The 20,745-nt window shown below is 46.1% G+C and overlaps 1 protein-coding gene across 1 annotated transcript in view; it reads right to left on the reverse strand.

Moving 5' to 3' along the window:
- The window catches only part of LOC141047179 (tyrosine-protein phosphatase non-receptor type 9-like), a 96,612-nt gene extending 76,645 nt beyond the window's left edge, over nt 1-19,967 (reverse strand). The window contains exon 1 of the mRNA XM_073542138.1: nt 19,746-19,967. Within this exon, the coding sequence (XP_073398239.1) occupies nt 19,746-19,781 (36 nt within the window). The 5' untranslated portion in view covers nt 19,782-19,967. The remainder of the gene's footprint in view (nt 1-19,745) is intronic.
- Between the last annotated feature and the right edge of the window lie 778 nt (nt 19,968-20,745).

The following is a 20,745-nucleotide window of genomic DNA, read 5'->3' on the forward strand; positions in this document are numbered from 1 at the left end:
TTTCACCTGCTGCTAATAAACTGGAGAATGACACATTAAAGGTATCATGTACAAATCCTCTGAAGAATGGCATGTTAAGTGATCACTGGCGTGATTACGGTATATTAAAAGTATTAATTAAAATAATGCAATCATTCTTGTGCTTGTATTTGTGTGTCACGAAAACAGGAAGGAATGGATCTCATCCTATTCTACATGTGTTAAAGGGAATCGATCACAAATTTACTTACTTACTGTTTAACCCCTTCATGACCGGAGCTTTTTTCGGTTTTGCGTTTTCGTTCCCCTTCTTCCCAGAGCCAGAACTTTTTTTTATTTTTCCATCAATATGGCCATGTGAGGGCTTATTTTTTGCGGGACGAGTTTTACCATGTCATGTACCAGAAAACCGCCAAAAATTTCCAAGTGCGGTGAAATTGCAAAAAAAAAAAAAAAAAAAAAAAAAAAAAAAAAAAAAGTGCAATCCCAGTTTTTTGTTTGGCTTTTTTGTTAGGTTCACTAAATGCTAAATCTGACCTGCCATTATGATTCTCCAGGTCATTACGAGTTCATAAACACCAAACATGTCTAGGTTTTATCTAAGTGGTAAAAAAAATTCCAAACTTTGCTGAAAAAAAAAATTGCGCCATTTCCGAGACCCGTAGCGTCTCCATTCTTCATTAGCTCAGGTTGGGCGAGGGCTTATTTTTTGCATGCTGGGCTGACGTTTTTAATTATACCATTTTGGTGCAGATACGTTCTTTTTATCGCCCATTATTGCATTTTAATGTAGTGTCATGGCGACCAAAAAAAAAACAATTCTGGTGTTTTGATTTTTTTTCCCCGCTACGCCGTTTAGCGATCAGGTTAATACTATTTTTTTTGATTGATAGATCGGGCGATTCTGAACACGGCGATACCAAATATGTGGAGGTTTGATTTTTTTTTATTGTTTTATTTTGAATGGGGCGAAAGGGGTGGGGGGTGATGTAAACTTTTATATATTTTTTAAAACTAATTTTCTCTAACTTTTGCCATGCTTCAATAGTCTCCATGGCAGGCTCGAAGCTGCCATAGCTCGATCGCCTTTATGTAGCAGAGTTACAGACTTGCTATGAGCGCCGACCACCGGATAGCATTCATAGCAATCCGGCATCAACAACCATAGAGGTCTCAAGGAGACCTCTGGTTGTCATGCCGACACACCAATGACCCGCGATCACATGACGCGGGCCACCAGTGAGCGTATTTACATCCGGAAGCACTTGTTAAATGCCGCTGTCAGTGTTTTGACAGTGTCACTTAACTAGGTAATAGCCGCGGGCTGATCGCAAATCCACCCTCAGCTATTGCTGGCACATTGTTAGCTGTCCAAAACAGCTGGCATGTCCCAGGGCTTTAAGGTGGGCTCACCGCCGGAGCCTACATCAAAGCGGGGATACTGCCATCAGACGTACTAGAAAACGGGAAAAAAAATTCCAAGTGTCTTGAAAGTGCAAAAAACCGGATTACTTACCGGTAATACTCTTTTGTAGAGTCCACGACAGCACCCACTGAGAGAGGGCATCCGCCCCCGGAACAGGAAACCTACAGAGAGATAAATGGGGCGGTCCCCCTCGCTCCCTCAGTTTGTTACCGAGAACAACGGAGGAACCGCCATACATGTTTTAGTCAACTGTTTGGGCGATTCATCTATCTTACCCCTAATGCAGTTTTAAGCTTACTAAGTTTAATCACATATCTAACTTAAATTATAATCTCCACCACCAAGGAGACCCATGTGTGAAAAAATTCTTACGGGAGGGAAGTGAGCAGGTGCTGTCGTGGACTCTACAAAAGAGTATTACCGGTAAGTAATCCGGTTTTTCCTCTTCGCCACGACAGCACCCACTGAGAGATTTTCAGAGATAATCACTTGGGCGGGCACACCGTGTTAAGGACTGATCTACCAAAAGTTAGATCCTCGGTAGAGGACAAATCTAGTCTATAGTGACTATAAAAGGTAGATGGAGAAGACCAGGTTGCAGCCTTACATATTTGTTCAATTGGGACGTTCGCCCTCTCGGCCCAGGAGAGTGCGCCTTAATCCCCAGTGGAGGGTCTTCTCCTTTTGTCAGATACGCCATTGTGATCGCATCTCTAATCCATCTGGATATCGTGCCTGATGTAACTGCAGACCCCTTCCTGCTGCCCTGGAATGAGACAAAAAGAGACCTACTCTGCCTCCAGGGACTGGTCCTATCAAGGTAGGCTAGCACAGCTCTTTTCACATCTAAGGTGTGATATTTCTCCTCGTCCTGTGTTGACGGGTTCTCATAGAATGAAGGTAGGCATATCTCTTGAGACCTATGAAATTTAGTTGCCCGTTTGGGCAGATAGGACGGGTCCGTCTTTAAAATGAGACTGTCTCGTGTTGTTAACAGGAATGGTGGGTCTACTGACAGAGCATGAAGATCACTCACTCTCCTGGCCGATACTAAGGCCACCAGCATAGCCGTTTTCAATGAGAGGCACTTTACTGATGCTGAGCTTATGGGCTCAAATGGTGCCTGAGTGAAGGCATCCAAAACTAAAATAAGGTTCCACGCTGGAAGTCGAGGCACATGCACCGGTTCTGCTCGTTGACAGGCCGAGATAAACCGAGTCACCCATCTATTTGCTGCCACGTTATAGTTAAACAGGGCTCCTAGGGCTGACACGTGGACCTTAAGAGTGCTTACTGAGAGTCTAAGTTCTCGGCCTCTTTGTAGAAACTCTAGAATGGCCGTAATGGGTACTTCACCAGCTAGTTTTGTTGGGTGAAAGGCCAGGAACTTCCTCCACACCTTAGCATAAATTTTTGTCGTGGACTCCTTCCTGCTTTGTAGCAGGGTATTGATTAGGTTCCTTGAGAAACCCTTCTGCCTCAGTAGCTCCCTTTCAAATTCCAGGCCGCTAGGTGCAGGGCTTTGGCCTGTGGATGGTAGCAGGGTCCCTGCGTGAGAAGATTCTGGTGCAGCGGCAGGATCCACGGGTAGGTTACCGACATGGCTCTCAGCCATGAAAACCACGGTCTTTTTGGCCAAAACGGGGCTATCAAGATGACCCTCGCCCTCTCCTGTCTTATTTTCCTGACTACTGTTGGTAGTAGCACCATCGGAGGAAAGGCATAGGCTAGTTGGAATGCCCAGGGTGTTTGGAGGGCATCTAGAATATCTGGGTTGTCCGACCTGTAGAGAGAAGCAAACCTTTTTACGCGCCTGTTGGCTCTGGTTGCGAATAGGTCTATCTCCGGTCTGCCCCATTCTGACGCTATCATTTCGAAGACGTCTCTGCTGAGGACCCACTCTCCCTGGTATAGGGCCTGGCGACTGAGATAGTCTGCTCGGGAGTTGTCCACTCCTCTTATATGGAGCGCTGACAAGGAGAGAAGATGGACCTCGGCCATCTCCAGAATCTTTCCCGCGATAGACATCAGTGGCATTCACCGCGTGCCTCCTTGCCGGTTTATATAGGCCACTGCGGTGGTATTGTCTGTCTGGATCTTTACGTGGGCGCCTCTTAACTGCGGGAGGAAGTGAGATATCGCATAAAAAAAAAAATCGCTGTTAGCTCCTTTACATTAGAGGAGGCCTCTATTTCATTCTCCCGCCACCAGCCTTGTACCATGTGCTCCTCTAGGTGGGCTCCCCAACCTAAGGGGCTGGCATCCGTGGTGAGTATCTTGGAGGGAGTCACCCACCACTGTACTCCCTTCGATAGATTAGAAGGAATTAACCACCATTTTAGGGATTCAACCACCTCGGGCGATAGGGATATCTTCCCTTCCAGCCGCCCCTGCAGTCTATCTCCTGCAGAATAGCCCACTGTAGTCCTCTAGAGTGGAACTGAGCCCATTGCACCGCTGGAATGCATGATATTAGTGACCCCAGCAAGGACATGCCCTGTCTCAATGATATTACGGGTCTTCCTGTAGCATTCTGTACTTTGTCGATTATGGCCATTACTTTGGCGTTTGGCAGAAAGCACTCCTCAGTTACGGAGTCTACTTGCAGGCCCAAAAACCTTTAACAGGTCACTGGCTCTAGTCTGGATTTCTCCCAGTTAATTAGCCAACCCAGTGTTTGTAGGAATGAGATAATCCTAGCTATTCTTGCTTCACACTGTGAAACAGAATTCCCCACTATGAGTAGGTCATCTAAGTAAGGGACAACTAGGGTGTCATTCAGCCTTACAAATGACATTACTTCCAGCATTAATTTGGTAAATACCCGAGGAGCCATGGATAGCCCGAATGGCATTGCCGCAAACTGGAAATGCTGAATCCGACCTCTGAACCAGACTGCTACCCGCAGGAACCTCTGGTGCCCTCGATAAATGGGGAGATGGTAGTAGGCGTCCTTTAGGTCCAAGACCGCCATATAACACCTGGGAAACAAAAGCTTTATTGCAGACTTAATCGACTCCATTTTAAACGACCTTAGTCTTAGGAAGGTATTAAGTTTCTTTAAATTGATTATAGTCCTGTAAGAGCCATCTGGTTTTGGGACTAAGAATAGAGGAGAATAAAAGCCCATCCCTGTTTCGTCGTCTGGGACCTCCACTAGAACCTGTTTAGTTAGGAGTACCGCAATCTCCATCTCCAGAGCTTCCTGCTGAGATCGGGACTTCATAGAAGTCAATAAGAAGGAGTTCGGTGGATACCGAACGAATTCTAATTTTAGGCCTGATGATACAATACTTAGGGCCCACGGGTTTGATGTCACCTTCATCCATTGGCGGCTGAATCTTAATAGCCTGCCACCTACCGGTGTAACGGTTTTATCGGGATCTGTCTCCTCTGAAGGGACGTTTCCCGAATAGGTTGCCTCTTTGCTTGGGGTCCTTATTTCCCCAGCGGTCCTGGGGTCTAAAGTCTTTCTTTTTACCGAACGGCGGCTTCCTGTAGGCCCTCCTGTTGAACGGAACATACGGGAAAGGGAACCCCTTTTTCCTCTCCCCAGCTTTTGTCAAAATCTCATCCAGTTCTGTACCAAACAGGTACTTACCCTGGCAGGGTATAGCACACAATCTAGTTTTTGTTTGTGTGTCTCCTTTCCACCCCTTCAACCATAAGGCCCGCCTGCCTGCATTGGTCAGTCCTGCCGCTCTAGCCGACAACCGGAGAGAATCCGCGGAGGAGTCGGAGAGGAAGGCCGCTGCTCCCTTAATGAGGGGCATAGAGGAAAGAAGCCTACTCCTAGCTACTCCATTTTTAATATTGTCCTCCAAGTCGTTCAGCCACACCAACATAGATCTTGCCGTACATGTGGCTGCTATTGCGGGCTTAAAGGCTGCCGTACAAGCTTCCCAAGATCTTTTGAGGAATGTATCGGTCTTACGATCCGAAGAATCAGCCAAAGTTCCCGAATCCTCCACCGGCAAGGAGGATCTACGGGAGGTAGAGGCCACTGCCGCATCCACCTTGGGGGCTCTCGACCAGGCCGTTAACTCCTCATCGTCAAAGGGATACTTACGCTTTGACGTTAAGGGGAGGAAGGTCCTCTGACCTTGTTTCTCCCATTCCCTCTTAACTAGGTCTTTTACAGCTGGGACCACTGGGAATGCTCGGACCTTTTTACGGGAAATACCCGCAAACATTATGTCCTGAGGGGTTTTGGGGTCCTTACTCTCCGGCAACCCCATGGTATTTCGGACAGACTTCACGAGATTACTGACACTGTCCGTGGGGAAACACGTCTGATCTTCGTCCTCTGAGGAAAGGTATTCCTGGGACTTATCGGAATCTAGTTCTCCGGTATCTGACGGTGACCTAGACGCCAGCGAGACTCCTCCTTTAGATGAACGTATTTCTCTCACGGAGGAGTGACCCCCTAGACTACTGGAACCGCCTAAGGCCCGTAGTTCCTCTCTTATCAGTGCCCGGATATCCTCCTTCTTCCGTGAGGATTCCTCCTGCAAGGCCTCCTCAACACATGATTGGCATAATCTCTTTGGGTGGCCATCCGGGAGGGGCTGCGAACATAAGGCACACTCTCTATGTTTCGCCTTCTCTGTTCTTTTATCCTAAAGGGGGTATGGACCAGAAAGAGAAGGCTATCAATTATCTAACCTGACCAAAAAACACTCACCCGTGAATTTCGTCAGCAACTACCGGCTGCGGTGTCCGGGACCCAGGCTGAGGCGAGGCATTGGACGACTTCTTTTCCTTACGTTTCTTCTCTAACGGCTCATCTTGCCTGGAAGGCCCAATGGATTCCTTCCTAGAGCTGCCACTTCTTCTGGTGCTATTGGTTCTCCTCGTAGCACTGCTCTGTCTACTGCCAAGTGGGGATACCACTAGCTGACCTAATGGGAGCGAAGCTGAGTCTTCTAAGGACGACATGACTGCGCACTAGCGCTGTGTCTGTGGCTTCCTTTTAAAGCCTTTGCTATAGCTGCTCCTCTTTTTTTTTTTTTTTCACCATTTTTTTTTTTTCGCCCTACTGCGCATGCGCGGGCGTTGTCCCGCGGTCTCTGCCTTCAGCCTGATCCCGGAAGTCCTCCTCCACTTCCGGGTTGACTCTCCTGGAGCGCTGGGTCACCGCAAATAGTAATGCGGCCGGCGACACCGCGCGTCTGCCCCCTCTCCACGCACGGGGTCCTTCTCCTGCCAGGTATGACTCCCAGCAGCGCCGCTCAGCACGCCCGATGGCGTTTGTAATGCGTCCACCCCCTCGGGGGGGGGGGGGGGGGGGGGGGGAGTATAGCCATAACCCCAGTGAGCTTTGGCACCACTTTCGCCTCCAGCCTCACCTGCATTACACCAGCTCTGGGGGGGGGAATACACCTCTCCGCCCGACGCTGCCTCCGGTCCTGGGGCCCCTGCTGCTCATATTTTGCACGCAGGCGGTTACCAGACCAGGCATCCTCTTCTGCGGGTTCCTTTCCAGGAACAGGAAACCAAACTGAGGGAGCGAGGGGAACCGCCCCATTTATCTCTCTGTAGGTTTCCTGTTCCGGGGGCGGATCCCCTCTCTCAGTGGGTGCTGTCGTGGCGAAGAGGAAAAAAGGGCAATTCCATAGTTTTTTTTTTTTTTATACCATGTTCACTAAACGTTAAAACTGACTTGCCATTCTGATTCTGCAGGTCATTCCAAGTTCACAGACACCAAATACTTCTAGGTTCTTTTTTTATTTAAGTGGTGAAAAAAAAAAACTTCCAAAGTTTCTTAAATAAATAAAAATTGTGCCATTTTCCAATACCAGCAGCATCTCCATTTTTCCTGATCTCAGGTTGGGTGAGGGCTTATTTTTTGCGTGCCGAGCTGATGTTTTTATTGATACCATTTTGGTGTAAATACAATCTATTGATCGCCCGTTACTGCATATTAATGCAATATTGCGTCAAAAGAAAAAAAATTGACTTTCTCGTAACGTCGTTTAGCGATTGGAATTTTTTTTTTTTATATTGATAGATCGGGTGATTCTGAATACGGCGATACCAAATATGTGTATGGTTTTTTTTTTATTGTTTTATTTTGAATAGGGAGAAAATTGGGTGATTTGAACTTTTATATTTAATTTTTTTTTTTTCTTTTTACTTTTTGTATGTTTCAATAGTCTCCATGGGAAACTAGAAGCTAAACTACTTCGATTATCTCTGCTACACACAGGCGATGATCAGATCGCCTGTGTAGCCAGAAATGCTCATTTGCTATGAGTCCCAACCACCGGGCGGCACTCATAGCAATCTGGCAATGACAAGCATAGAGGTCTGCTTCAGACCTCTGGTTGTCCTGCCGACCCATCAGTGACAAGTGATCATGTAACGGGGGTCACCGATAGGCAGGATTTATGACACGCTTCTGGTAAGCACAAGTTAAATGCTGCTGTTAGATTGACAGCTGCATTTAACAATGGCGAGTGGATTGCAATTACACCCACGGCTGTTGCGGGCACGTCAGCTGATCTATACAGCTGACATGTGCCCGGAAAGGTGCGGGCTCAGCGCTGGAGCTAAGGATACATTATTTACAACAGCTCCTCCTCACTTCACAATGACCACTGCCCAGGCTCATTAGACACTAATACAAAACATAAGGTGACCAATGACCTATTAACCGCCAAGGTCAAGCGACATTACTCTGCCCTCCTCCTCCTCGACCTGTACTCTGCCTTTGACACCATGGACCATTCCCTATTACTACAGACCCTTTCATCTCTTGGCATCACAGACTTGGCCCTATCCTGGCTCTGGTAATACCTAACAGAGCATTCAGTGTCTCCCACTCACACACCACCTCCTCACCTCGCCCCCTATATGTCGGAGTCCCGCAAGGTTCAGTCCTAGGGCCCCTGCTCTTCTCCATTTACACCTTCACCTCGGACAGCTCATAGAATCTCACAGATTTCAGTATCACCTCTATGCTGATGACACACAGATCTACATCTCTGGACCAGATATCACCTCCCTAACTAACCAGAATCCCACAATATCTGTCTGCTATTTCATCCTTTTCCGTTAGATATCTAAAACTTAATATGGACAAAACAGAATTCATCTTTCCCCCATCTCACTCGACCCCCCTAAAGGAACTATCCATTAAAGTAAATGGCTGCCCACTCTCCCCAGTCCCACAAGCTTGCTGCCTCGGGGTAATCCTTGACACTGATCTCTCTTTCAAATCACATATCCAAGCCCTTTCCACTTCCAGTCGACTTCAAAGTTATCAAAAATATTTCCCGGATCCGTACATTCCTCAAACAAGAATCTGCAAAAACCAGAGTCCATGCCCTCATCTCCCAACTTGACTACTGCAACCTTCTGCTCTGTGGCCTCCCCTCTAACACTCTCGCACCCATCCAATCTATTCTAAACTCTGCTGCTTAACTAATCCAGCTGTCCCCTCACTATTCCCCAGCCTCTCCCCTCTGTCAATCCCTGCACTGGCTCCCCATTACCTCTAGTTCAAAACCCTAACCATGACATACAAAGCCATCCACAACCTTTACCCTCCATACATCTGTGACCTCGTCTCCCGATACTTACCTGCACGCAACCTCTGAATCTCCTTCTCTACTCCTTCCCTCTTATCTCCTCCTCTCCGCATACAAGATTTCTCCTGTGCATCACCCCTACTCTGGAACTCTCTACCACAACATATCAGACTCTCGTCTACCATCGAAACCTTCAAAAAGAACCTGAAGGCCTACCTCTTCCGACAAGCCTACAACCTGCAGTAACCACCAATTGACCTAGCCACTGCACGTCCAGCTCTACCCTCGCCTACTGTATACTCACCCAACCCTTGTAGATTATGAGCCCTCGCGGGCAGGATCCTCTCTCCTCCTGTACCAGCCATGACTTGTATTGTTTAAGATTACATGTGAAAAGGGGTATACATAATAAAGAGTAAAGTGCCATGGAATAAATGGTGCTATAATAAATAATAGGGTTTGAGCATTGTGACTAAGTACACTTGTTGTTTCCTGAAACAAAAGGAAGTGTCTAAAGAAGCTCAGTGTTAAAATTACGATTTATTTTTTATCAATACATGTAATATGTTAAAAAAAAAAGTCAAAACCATTTAACACAGATTTAAATCAATAGGATTTTCTGATGAAAACTTCTCTAAGAACGAAGAAACATTGACCTTATGTTTCCGAAGATCACCAGTAATTGATTGCTAAAAAAAAATAAAAAAAAAAAAATAAAATAGCAAAGTGATAATCTCAAGGCTGCCAATCCACACCAAGTGTCATCTACTTGGGTCCAAACATTACGTGATCGCACAACTTTTCATCCCACCACCCATTTGGACTCAGTAAGAGGCATTATAATGCAAATCGAGCCTACAAAAATCAATTTAATCAGCCAGAAACTGGAAGAGCAGGCAGCAGCTACTATTAGCCATTCAACCCTCAATTACTTTACTTCTGCTCTTCTTGCCAAACACATGGCACATTTAAGATGTAATTACTCTAACTTGTGTTTAAGGCAGAGAAATTCTATTAAGTGAAAGAAAAAATAAAAATCCATACAAACATCTGCTGTACAGTAAAAAATATCTCAGATAGCTATATTAAGCATTTGCCAGTAAGCTGGAATAAACAGTTACTGATCCATTAGAATTCATCCTCTGATGGTTCATAGGTACAAGTGAAGATCACAGATCCCTAAATGATGCAGGGATTTCTGCAAAGAGCCCTTGCTTCGATCGAAATTTGATTAAAATGCAGAGTTAAGGGGGCTTTACATATAGCGATATCGCTAGCAATATCGCTAAAGCATCACCGATTTGATGATGCAGCAGCGATATCGCTATGTGTGATACTTACCTCCGACCGGCTCCCCCGCTGTCCATCGCTGATTGCGCAGCTCCATTTCTCGTTGGGCGCTTCCTGCTGGCGCCGACGCGTGGACGGAGGACGTCAGGATTGCCGCGTCTGAAAGGTAAGTATCGTCCGCTGTATCACTGCTGCATCGCTGTGAGATCTGCCTGTGTGGAAGCTCACTAGCGATCATTTAGCGATGCACCAGCGATCCTGACCGGGTCATATTGCTGGTGCATCGCTAAATGTAAAGGGGCCTTAAGATTTCCAGCATCAAATCTCTGAGCAGTGAGGACAGGGTCTCAAAGTGGTCATCAACATAGACAAGCGTTGGACAAACTTGCCAAAAATTGACAGGACCAACTGACGTGCCAGGCTCTCATCCTAGGGTAAGCTTTCTGGGAGTAGGAGGGATGGAATAAAAAATAAACCACCACCAGGGGAGCATCTGGCAAAGGCTAATTGCCCTATCCCTATAGAGAAAACATACGGTACATACTTGGCCTGAGAGTGCATGTGTGAAGAGGGGTAAGTAGAGCAAGACCATCATTAATAGAGGATACCTCTTGGGGGTCAATACCACCACTAATACTGCAGTCTCACCCAGAATAGCCATACACTTGAAAAGCCAAAAATAAAATAAAAGGCAGTGTGTTACTGTGCCATGTACAAGTTGTATTATATGAGTTTCAAAAACCAGTGGAGATAAAGGCAAATGAAAGGGCAAGTGTAATTCCCAGAGTCCACATATCATGACAACCAGGGCTGTGGAGTCGGAGTCAGAGTCGTGGAGTCGGTGCTCATTTTGGTGGAGTCGGAGTCGGAGTTGGAGTTGGTATAAAATGGACCGACTCCTAAAATATATAATAAATTGGGTACAGTAGTTCAATGCAGGATGTGCTGAATATTTTTTCATAGGAGTTTGGGAAAGTTATGAAATGTCCTATAAATGGCTGCTATATTCCTGATCTAAGGCTACATTCACACACAGCATTTTTCCTGTGTTTTTTGAGGATACGTTTTTCAGCTGCAAAACCTGATCATCTTTTTTAAAAAACTGCATCACCTGAAAGGTTTTTGAGCTCATAGATAATGTTTTCAATAGCAAAAGCAGATTAGAAATCTGCTCTATCTATATATCCATTTATCCATATCTGTCTATCCATATCGTATCTGTACCAAAAAGAATGAAAACAGGGTAGTACACCAATATATATTCTGTTCTATCTAAATATCTTGATTATTGGATCATAAAAATGATTAAATGTCTGAGGTTCACATTGTACTACAATAAATTTTTCACTTAAATATAAGCAATATGTGTGGGAGTCGGAGTCGTGGAGTCGGAGTCGGTGTAAGGGAAATTGAGGAGTCGGAGTCGGAGTCGCAGGTTTGGCTTACCGACTCCACAGCCCTGATGACAACTATCTACCTCTACCACTGGATTGCAGAAAACAGTACTATCTGCTCTACTCCATTACACAGCAATTACAACATGAAAGGAAGACCAAGTATGATGGTGCAGACACATTCTAGAGTAGTCTCCCCCAACTCCAGTGCTCAAGAGCCACCAACAGATTATAGTTGCATCATTTCCTAGGGAAACATGGACTGTTACTAGCTCGAGGACTGGAAATAGAGAACACTGATATGGAGCATAAGGCTCCTGGAGTCACACTACTGTAGAATATGGACGAGTGCTATGCGAGAAAACATCACATAGCATGCCGACCAGTGTTAATCTATGAGGCAGCTCACATCAGCTGAGTAACTGAGGGCAGAGCAGAATACGGCAGTGCGCAGGTGGCAGAAAAGGTCAGAGAGGTCCGGCGCCTGCGCACTGCAGTACTTTACTCTTCCCTCAACAGGGCAGAGAATTATGCCTGTGCAGGAGCGCGACGGAAGCAAGGAGGAGGACGTCATTGCTAGAAGATGCGAGACGCCGCACCGGACCGCGACACCCATCAACCCGGAACGCCCCCCAGGTGAGTGTAATATAACTCGTTTTTCTTATCTTTCAGGTTACATCAGGGCTTATTTACAGCATTACAGAATGCAGTAGATAAGCCCCTAATGGCGGTGGCCACATCTGATAGGGGAAAAATGAGGTGACAGATTCCATTTAAGGAGTATAAAGTTGATAGAATTTTTTTCTAGTAACAGTCCAGTTTATCTTAGCAGCATTCCAATAAATCAATAGCATTCCACACTGTAACCACCATGATACAAATCATCAGAATAATAAAGGATAATAGGATATGCAAACCCTCTGTTAAATACAGAGGTGATATAGGCAGAGATTCAATGTCCTTCCTCAAACTTGTGCACGTTGCCTCCACGTCTGGCAGAGACGAGATCCTGTGCCCTGCTTCATGGAACGCATGGATTCTTTATTATTCTGATGATTTGTGTCATGAATTCCTTCTCAAGGGGGAGCTGAACAAACATTCTCTCCAGAGTTTCAATGTACAGTGCAAATACAATGGGAATAAATGTTTCCACTGGGAAAAGGGGTTATAATTACCAGAAGAATTTATAATGACAGTTCAAAGAGATGAGTGACATACAAAGCAGTATATGATACTGTGTATGCAGAGGTGAAATACAGATGATTCCCACAAAATTAGAATATAATCAAAAATGTAATTTATTTCAGTTCAATACAAAAAGTGAAACTCATATTACATATAGATCACTGTGTCTGTAATGACTAACAGAAATAAACACTTGAAAATGTTGATGATTATGACTTACAGCCAATGAAAACGCAAAAGTCATATCTCAGTAAATTAGAATAATTAACAAAAAAACATCTGCAAAGGCTTCCTAAGCATTTAGAAAGGTCCCTTAGTTTGTTTCAGTAGGCTCCACAATCATGGGGAAGACTGTTGACTTGACAGATGTCCAGAAGGCAGTCATTGACACACTCCACAAGGAGGGTAAGCCACAAAAGGTCATTGCTAAAGAAGTTGGATATTCACAGAGTGCTGTATCCAAGATTAATGGAAAGTTGATTGGAAGGAAAAAGAGTGATAGAAAAAGGTGCACAAGCAAGCGGGATAACCGCAGCCTTGAAAGGATTGTTAAGAAAATGACATTCAAAATTTGGGGGAGATTCACAAGGAGTGGACTGCTGCTGGAGTCATTGCTTCAAGAGCCACCACACACAGGTGTATCCAGGTCATGGGCCACAAGTGTCGCATTCATTGTGTCAAGCCACACATGACCAATAGACACCGCCAGAAGCATAATCATCAACATGAACAGAAATAAACACTTGAAATAGATCACTCTGTTTGTACTGACTCTATATAATATACGAGTTTCACTTTTTGTATTGGTATTGAATAGCTGAAATTAACTGATGATATCCTAATTTTGTGAGAAGCACCTGTATATAGTGAAGTCACACTGAGTATAAAACAGATTGGATTTTTTTTCCAAACAAACATTCACATAAATGCCCGTAAGCACTCGCCTGCACAGTAGGAACGGTAGAAGAGTTTCCCGGATTTCCAAGAGCCACCACAGTAAATGCAGGCAGACATGTTTAGGACACAGGTAAAATGCAGACTTACATGACCTGATGGTTTGAGGAAGGTTGTTCAATACACGTTTTGCGTTAGCTTCTTCGCGACATCTGTAAGGTTACCACAGTTCATCAGCTATCAACTGTGATAACCTAAGTGACGTAACCGCTCGTTACTGCAGGTGAGTTTTCACACTACTGTCAATGTGTTCCGACTGGAGTGCCGAGCAGTCGCATTATATGTTACCGCTCAACACTACATCCAGATGTAGCAGAGTTGGAGACCGTTTGGGACGGATTTACAGCTGACCCTTTTAGAATATTTAATTTGTTAGAGGTAATAAATGGGTAAAAAGAGAGTCAGTGAAGGCTTTGTTCAAATAAAGGACTTTGCTCTGTGTGTGCTGTTTTTTTGCTTTAAACTTATGGGTTAGTAATGGGGGTGTCTTAGAAACGCTTCCATAACTAACTACTGTGCTTGATGCCAGCTGACATTATAAAGCTGACATCAACCCAAAAACCATCACCCCGCATGCCAACGCACAGTACCAGAATTGGCGAATCAAGTGTATGCGCCATTTCTGGGGCGGCTTAGGACTGTGGGGCTATTGGTCTGGGAGGGGGCCAACACCCGTGGCCCCTTCCAGGCTATTAAAATAAGCCCACAGCTGTCTGCTCAGCCTTTGCTAGTTATTAAAAACAGGGGGGATCCCTCATCATTTTTGGGTTCCCCCCTTTTTAATAACCAGTTAAAGCTAAGTAGATAGCTGTGAGCTGATATTAATAGCCTAGGAATCTTCATTTTTATTGCCCCTTCCCAGTCTATTAAGACCAGCTCTCAGCTTTCCCTCAGCTGGTTAATATAAACAAGGTTGACCCCCACACCATTTTTTCTAAATTATTTATTGGCTAAATAAATGTACAGAAAATACACACGCAAAGCACTGATTTAGATATCTCACTGACATTTCTTTTTATCATCTATCGATCTCTGTACTTAAGATTTTCTAACTAATTAAACAACTAGCTTCCTACTTTTCAGGAGCAATATTGGAACTATTTTATTTACGCTGATGAGTGTGAGCTCTCATACTGAAGCTCTTCCCACAAAACTATATATCTGCTCAGCTCCTCCTGCTCTTTAACATAGGGTCTGCAGATTGCACAGCATTTCTAAGCTGACAGGTTCCCTTTAAATGAAGCTTACTAATGGCAGTAATGCTGCTAGCAGCCAGTGAATGGGAACAATCATCTTGCACATCAGTGCAAATAAAGAAAATGTTACAGTTGTTTGGCTCAAGGGGATTATAGGAGACCACATTCACATTACAATTGTAGTGTACGACAAATGTATTTTCAAATGTACGCCTCAACATACGTCATAGGTCGACCTGTTAAACATATACCATAGTATACATTTTTTGCTGGGTTGATGGAAGGATAGTCTTTTGGCCTCCATTGGGTGAATACATAATTAGACACACTTAAACTGGTACCTGGGATAATGAATTTCAGCAAGGACACAAAACCTATAATTAAGGTGTTTTCATATCAGACTGTACTCCGCTACAGTATTGTTAGCAGTTACTGCCGGTGAGTTTACACAGACTATAACCGATAACTGACTGATCTATATTGTATGATGTGCCAATTACAGCTCTCTTCATGTCTCAGGGGCTCACAAACACTGGGTTAAGTACAGTAGTTAGAGGGTCACCGTGGGAAAAGTGGAGACCAGCAATGGACTATCAAAAGACGTATTGTACGTAAGGCAACGTTCACACGATAGGATTTTGATCCGATCTCTGTCCATGAAAGAAAAAATCTGACAGCTCTCAGACCACTGTTATTCAATAGGGCTGTTCAGATGATGGCGTTTGCTTTTTATCACAGACCAAACGGCTGAGTGAAAAAGAATAAAATTAGCAGCTGGCATTATTAGTAGTTATAAGCATAGGAAACTGGAGTGGTCTTGTAAATGTTAATAACTGCTCATGTATGAATACGGATGGAAAATACAGAAAAATTTTTCCTGGCTGAATACTGGATGATTATTTTAAGGCTGCGTTCACATATTGCTGTTTTTTTCGTGGTGATTTTCCGCTGCAAAAACGCTAAGAAAACGCATCCCATACAATCCTATGGGATTCCGCACATGCTGTGCTAATGCTGCGGATTTTACCGCTGCGGAATCGCATCACGGTAAAATCCACAGCATGCTCATTCTTTTTGCGGAATCGTGGCGATTCCGCACCCATAGGAAAGCATTGTTCCGCTCACTTTCCGCATGTGGCTGTGCCCACCATGCGTTAAGTAAGCTGATCATGTGCGGATGGTACCCAGGGTCTGGAGGAGAGGAGACTGTCCTCCGGGTTCTGGGTACCATAATCCAGTAAAAAATAGAATAAAAATAAAAAAATAGTGATATACTCACCTTCTGGCAGCCCCCGAAATCCTTCCCACCTCTCACCACGCTCCCGGCATCTTCCAGTCCCAGTAATGCTTTGTACAAATGACCGCGATGACGTTGCGAACTCGCGAGCGTGACATCATGTCAGGTCCTTTGCGCAAAGCATTACAGGGACCCGGAAGATGCCGGGAGCGCCGCAGAGCAGATCGGGGGCCGTCGGAAGGTGAGAATAACACTTTTTTTTATTTATTTTTTTTATTATTTTAACATTCTACCTATCACATTCCAAGCGATGCTAATTGCTTGTAATGTGCAAGCATTCCGCAAGTGAAAAACGTTTGCAAAACGCTTGTTTTCCGCATGAAACCGCATGCGTTTTACCTGCAGCGGGAGTGCGGAAATTTCCGCAGCATTTCTGCAACGTGGGTACATAGCCTTAAATGTTTGTGTGAACTTATCTCAACCCTTAAAGGGAATCTGTCACTCCATTTTAGCTCCTAAGACACACCCCCAGAGAATTCTGAGAGTCACACCCCCTTGGTAAAGATGACAAAATCAGCACTAAATTAAAAGACCGAAACCGTATGGCGGATTTATTTATTTTTTTTTTTCTAAATGGAATACTCAGGGGGCAGCAATAATAAAGGGCAAAAAGTGGCTTACTATGGTCAGTTGACAGGTCCTATAACAGGGGCACAATACTGAAAGAGGTCAGGCTAAGCCCACCACCAGTAAAAGCAGGGTCTTGCTGCACTTGGCCCCCTGCAAGTTAAAAAAAAAACGATTTGGTGTACTCACCTGACTAAAATATCCAGAGGCTGTCTGATTGTCAGTCTCTACAATCTGCCATCCACCGAATCGGTGGTTCCTCTTTGTTAGCAGTCTACTAGGACTTTGGGTGCTGGAACAATCTCACTTCCCAGTATCCTGCTCTGGACCTTGCCCAATGGCCTGCCCTGAACTTGACAGAACAAAAGCAGAGGCCCGATCCTACTCCCTGCAATCTGCCCCTGCTCCTACAGGCGGATTACACCTGACAACAGGAAAGTTGGAGCTACTTTTTACAAACTGACAGTCATTTTGGTGATGTCAAGGATTTGGCGGCTTTATAGTCATCCATCAGATCTGCCTGTGTGTTTTGGGAAACGCAGTGACCATTTAACAACTGCAGACATCTAACCATGTACTCAAGTCTACAAAAAAATCTGACGGTGACAGTAGCCACGTCTTTAGGGTTAATGACACGGGAGCCATAATACCCAACAATCTGCCGGTAAGTGTCAGTGGCCACGTCTTTAGGGTTAATGACACGGGAGCCAGTCTGCCAATGACAGTGGCCACGTCTTTAGGGTTAATGACACGGGAGCCAGTCTGCCAATGACAGTGGCCACGTCTTTAGGGTTAATGACACGGGAGCCAGTCTACCCAATAGTCTGCCAATGACAGTGGCCACGTCTTTAGGATTAATGACATGGGAGCCATTCTACCCAACAGTCTGCCGGTAAGTATCAGTGGCCACGTCTTTAGCGTTAATGACACGGGAGACAGTCTGCCAATGACAGTGGCCACGTCTTTAGGGTTAATGACACGGGAGCCATAATACCCAACAATCTGCCGGTTTCAGTGGCCACGTCTTTAGGGTTAATGACACGGGAGCCAGTCTGCCAATGACAGCGGCCACGTCTTTAGCGTTAATGACACGGGAGCCAGTCTGCCAATGACAGTGGCCACGTCTTTAGGGTTAATGACATGGGAGCCATAATACCCAACAATCTGCCGGTAAGTATCAGTGGCCACGTCTTTAGGGTTAATGACACGGGAGCCAGTCTGCCAATGACAGTGGCCACGTCTTTAGGGTTAATGACACGGGAGCCAGTCTGCCCAACAATCTGACGTTAAGTATCAGTGGCCACGTCTTTAGGGTTAATGACACGGGAGCCAGTCTGCCAATGACAGTGGCCACGTCTTTAGGGTTAATGACACGGGATCCAGTCTGCCAATGACAGTGGCCACGTCTTTAGGGTTAATGACACGGGAGCCAGTCTGAAAATGACAGTGGCCATGTCTTTAGGGTTAATGACATGGGAGCCATTCTACCCAACAGTCTGCCGGTAAGTATCAGTGGCCACGTCTTTAGGGTTAATGACACGGGAGCCATTCTTCCAATGACAGTGGCCACGTCTTTAGGGTTAATGACATGGGAGCCATTCTACCCAACAGTCTGCCGGTAAGTATCAGTGGCCACGTCTTTAGGGTTAATGACACGGGAGCCATTCTACCCAACAGTCTGCTGGTAAGTATCAGTGGCCACGTCTTTAGGGTTAATGACACGGGAGCCAGTCTGCCCAACAATCTGCCGGTAAGTATCAGTGGCCACGTCTTTAGCGTTAATGACACGGGAGCCAGTCTGCCAATGACAGTGGCCACGTCTTTAGGGTTAATGACACGGGAGCCATTCTTCCAATGACAGTGGCCATGTCTTTAGGGTTAATGACATGGGAGCCATTCTACCCAACAGTCTGCCGGTAAGTATCAGTGGCCACGTCTTTAGGGTTAATGACACGGGAGCCATTCTACCCAACAGTCTGCTGGTAAGTATCAGTGGCCACGTCTTTAGGGTTAATGACACGGGAGCCAGTCTGCCCAACAATCTGCCGGTAAGTATCAGTGGCCACGTCTTTAGCGTTAATGACACGGGAGCCAGTCTGCCAATGACAGTGGCCACGTCTTTAGGGTTAATGACACGGGAGCCATTCTACCCAACAGTCTGCTGGTATCAGTGGCCACGTCTTTAGCGTTAATGACACGGGAGCCAGTCTGCCAATGACAGTGGCCACGTCTTTAGGGTTTACGGCACGAGAGCCATTCTACCCAACAGTCTGCCAATGACAGTGGCCACGTCTTTAGGGTTAATGACACGGGAGCCATTCTGCCAATGACAGTGGCCACGTCTTTAGGGTTAATGACACGGGAGCCATTCTACCCAACAGTCTGCTGGTATCAGTGGCCACGTCTTTAGCGTTAATGACACGGGAGCCAGTCTGCCAATGACAGTGGCCACGTCTTTAGGGTTTACGGCACGAGAGCCATTCTACCCAACAGTCTGCCAATGACAGTGGCCACCTCTTTAGCGTTAATGACACGGGAGCCAGTCTGCCAATGACAGTGGCCACGTCTTTAGCATTAATGACACGGGAGCCATTCTACCCACAAGTCTAGGAACAATCTGCCAGTGGCCATGTCTATGAGGTCACATTCTCCTGTGAATGTTCCCACAGTCACCAGCCTGTGGGAGAAGTCACGGAGACATAAGAGGTGCCCATCACCGTGTGGGGCAGGAGGCAGCCATGAAGACCATACATGTGGCTATGAGGGCAGCAGCCAGGGAGCGGTCGGCCAGATCAATCAGCTGCTGGAAGGAGGACGCACCGCTGCCCGGCCACACATGGCCCCACGCGTGTACACCCCCGGAGCTAGGGATGGCGGCACACGCCCTGCCTCACGGAGCTCCCTCGCCCACAGTCCCCAGCTCACCCGTTCCTCTTGGGCCGTTAGCTGTTTCTCCGCCATGTTGCTTCGCGGCTCCGGTTCTCCGGCACATCCGGGCACCTCCCGTGGCTCCGAGCTCGGTACAGACGCGCCGCTGGCAGAGGATGTGACTCTGCGTCTCTCCCTCTGGCCCTGTACAGTTACACACCGAGCTCCCAGCACCGACGTCAGAGCGGCCGCCGAGTGTCCCGGCCTCTCCTCCTCCCTTTGGACCAGGAGAGAGGCGAGGCTGTGACGAAGCAGGGATGGAGCTGCCCGTGGAGCAAGGGAGGGGTCTCCGCCGCCATCTTTGATTTGGGAAGAGGTTTGATTGAATGCTGCACGGCCACTTGTGGGGAGGTTTCGGTCAGGGCGACTGAGAAAACGTTACATGGCAGCGGCCCGGCCTGCTCACTGCTAACCGAGAAATGGCCGCCCTCATTCGTGACTTGTGAACGGAGAAATGGTTGTATATGGGCGAGGTATGGCCTGTAGCTCCACATTATCGTCCTAGACAGGAGTGGGGTGCCCTCCTAAACCATATTACACCGTAAGAAAACAACATAGAAAGATAAGGACGATTTTTTTCATCAATGTTGTCATCCATGTACAATCCGCTATCAGCAGGGACTACACTGTAGGAGAGCAAGGGTGGGCAATTCATTTTCCTGAGGGCCACATTACAGACCGTGACTGTTGTGATGGGCCGAACCTAAAGGTGAAAATTAATTCTGCATAATCTTAACATATTATAATTATTTATATTATATCACTTAATATTGAATCAAGTATGGTGACATCCCCTATATGCTATAGGAGCCCAACACAGCCGCCTATATATGAACCCACACACAGCCACTATGTAGCGCAAGAGCCTACATACAGTGAACTGCTGCATAGCCTCTTGTATACAGTATGAGCCTTAACATAGCCCCTATATACACTGAGTCGCTCCATAGCGTCATATACAGTATGAGCTCTCTCATATAATACATTTTATTTCTAT

The sequence above is a fragment of the Dendrobates tinctorius genome, unplaced genomic scaffold, assembly GCF_039654945.1.
Source record: "Dendrobates tinctorius isolate UK_male_01 unplaced genomic scaffold, ASM3965494v1 ptg000011l, whole genome shotgun sequence".
Lineage (NCBI taxonomy): Eukaryota > Metazoa > Chordata > Amphibia > Anura > Dendrobatidae > Dendrobates > Dendrobates tinctorius.